We start from the raw sequence: 1281 nt of genomic DNA on the forward strand, positions 1-1281 counted from the left end.
AGTTTGGGGAGGGCAGCATCCTGGCTCTGAGGGAGGGGCTGGAAAAGGTCCTCTCTCTTTGCTCAGGTCTCCTGCAGCTGAAAGCCCTGAAGCCTGGCATCATTCAGATCTTGGGGGTCAGGACATCCCGGTTCCTGTGCCAGGGCTCTGACGGGATGCTGTACGGGTCGGTGAGTTGCGGCTCCTCCTCCACAGACCGCCGTCCCACTGGGGGTGACCCACCTGGCGCCTCTGCCCAGCGCTGGCTGGGTTGTGGGCTCTCCGTGTACCCCACCATCATGGGTACCTGGAGGGTGAAAACCGTTGTGATCAGTGTTGGCGAGACGAGGACACTGAAGGTGGGACCAAACCATGAGGCGGGTGAATGACACGGTGGCCTGAGAGTCTTGTGACTCGTGACCATGCTGTTGACCCCACGGGTTCCTGTGTTAGTTCCTATCTGACTCAGGAATACTCAGGATCCCCATGGCCTATGAAGTGACTGTGACCTTGGGTGGCAGCCAGACCCTCTGTCCAGGGTCATGGGGCCCTGACTGGGCCCTAGGCTGGGACACTTTTCTCTGTGATGTGGGGAGAGGGCTGTGGGTCTTGTAGGACTGCCCTAGGATGAAGGAGGAACCTGTTGTTATGGTTTTATTTCCTAGAGGGGCTGGAACTCCCAGGTCTGAGGGAAGAGAGGCTGGGGCCTGAACTCCTGGGTCCTGCAGCAGGAAGGTGTTGAAGGCTCATGTGGTCTGTCATTCCTGTTCTCTGTCCCCAGCTCCATTTCGATCCAGCCGCCTGCAGCTTCCGGGAGTTGCTTCTGGAAGATGGATACAACATTTACCAGTCGGAAGCCCATGGCCTTCCAGTCCGCCTGCCCCCCCACAACTCCCCAATGGGGGACCCAGCCTCCCGAGGACCAGCCCGCTTCCTGCCACTGCCGGGCCTGCTCCCAGCGGCCCCAGAGCCCCCTGTGATCCCTGGGCCACCCGACGTGGGCTCCTCGGACCCACTGAGCATGGTGGGGCCCTCCCAGGGCCGCAGCCCCAGCTACACCTCTTAAAGCCACCCGTGGATTTTTGCTGGGTCTTCTCTTTATTTATTGGGTTATTTATGTATTTATTTTTTCAGTTTTCTTACATGGGTTAATAAAAAGTTGGGAAGAGGAAGATGAGAGTGAGCATGTGTGTGATATCTGAGGGAAGACACGGGGCCTGATTCCTCGCCCCCGTGAGCCCAGAAGCTCCCTCATTGCTATAAGACTGTGGGAAGGTCCCGGCCGCCCTTTGGGGCAGTTTT

General features: G+C 58.3%; 1 protein-coding gene across 1 annotated transcript in view; it reads left to right on the plus strand.

Moving 5' to 3' along the window:
- The window catches only part of FGF21 (fibroblast growth factor 21), a 2151-nt gene extending 1106 nt beyond the window's left edge, over positions 1–1045 (plus strand). The window contains exons 2-3 of the mRNA XM_007958103.1: positions 67–170; positions 761–1045. Coding sequence (XP_007956294.1) covers positions 67–170; positions 761–1045 — 389 coding nt within the window. The remainder of the gene's footprint in view (positions 1–66; positions 171–760) is intronic.
- Positions 1046–1281: the final 236 nt, after the last annotated feature.

Source organism: Orycteropus afer, unplaced genomic scaffold, assembly GCF_000298275.1.
Source record: "Orycteropus afer afer isolate SDZICR_OR568_19922 unplaced genomic scaffold, OryAfe1.0 scaffold00854, whole genome shotgun sequence".
Classification (NCBI taxonomy): Eukaryota; Metazoa; Chordata; class Mammalia; order Tubulidentata; family Orycteropodidae; genus Orycteropus; species Orycteropus afer.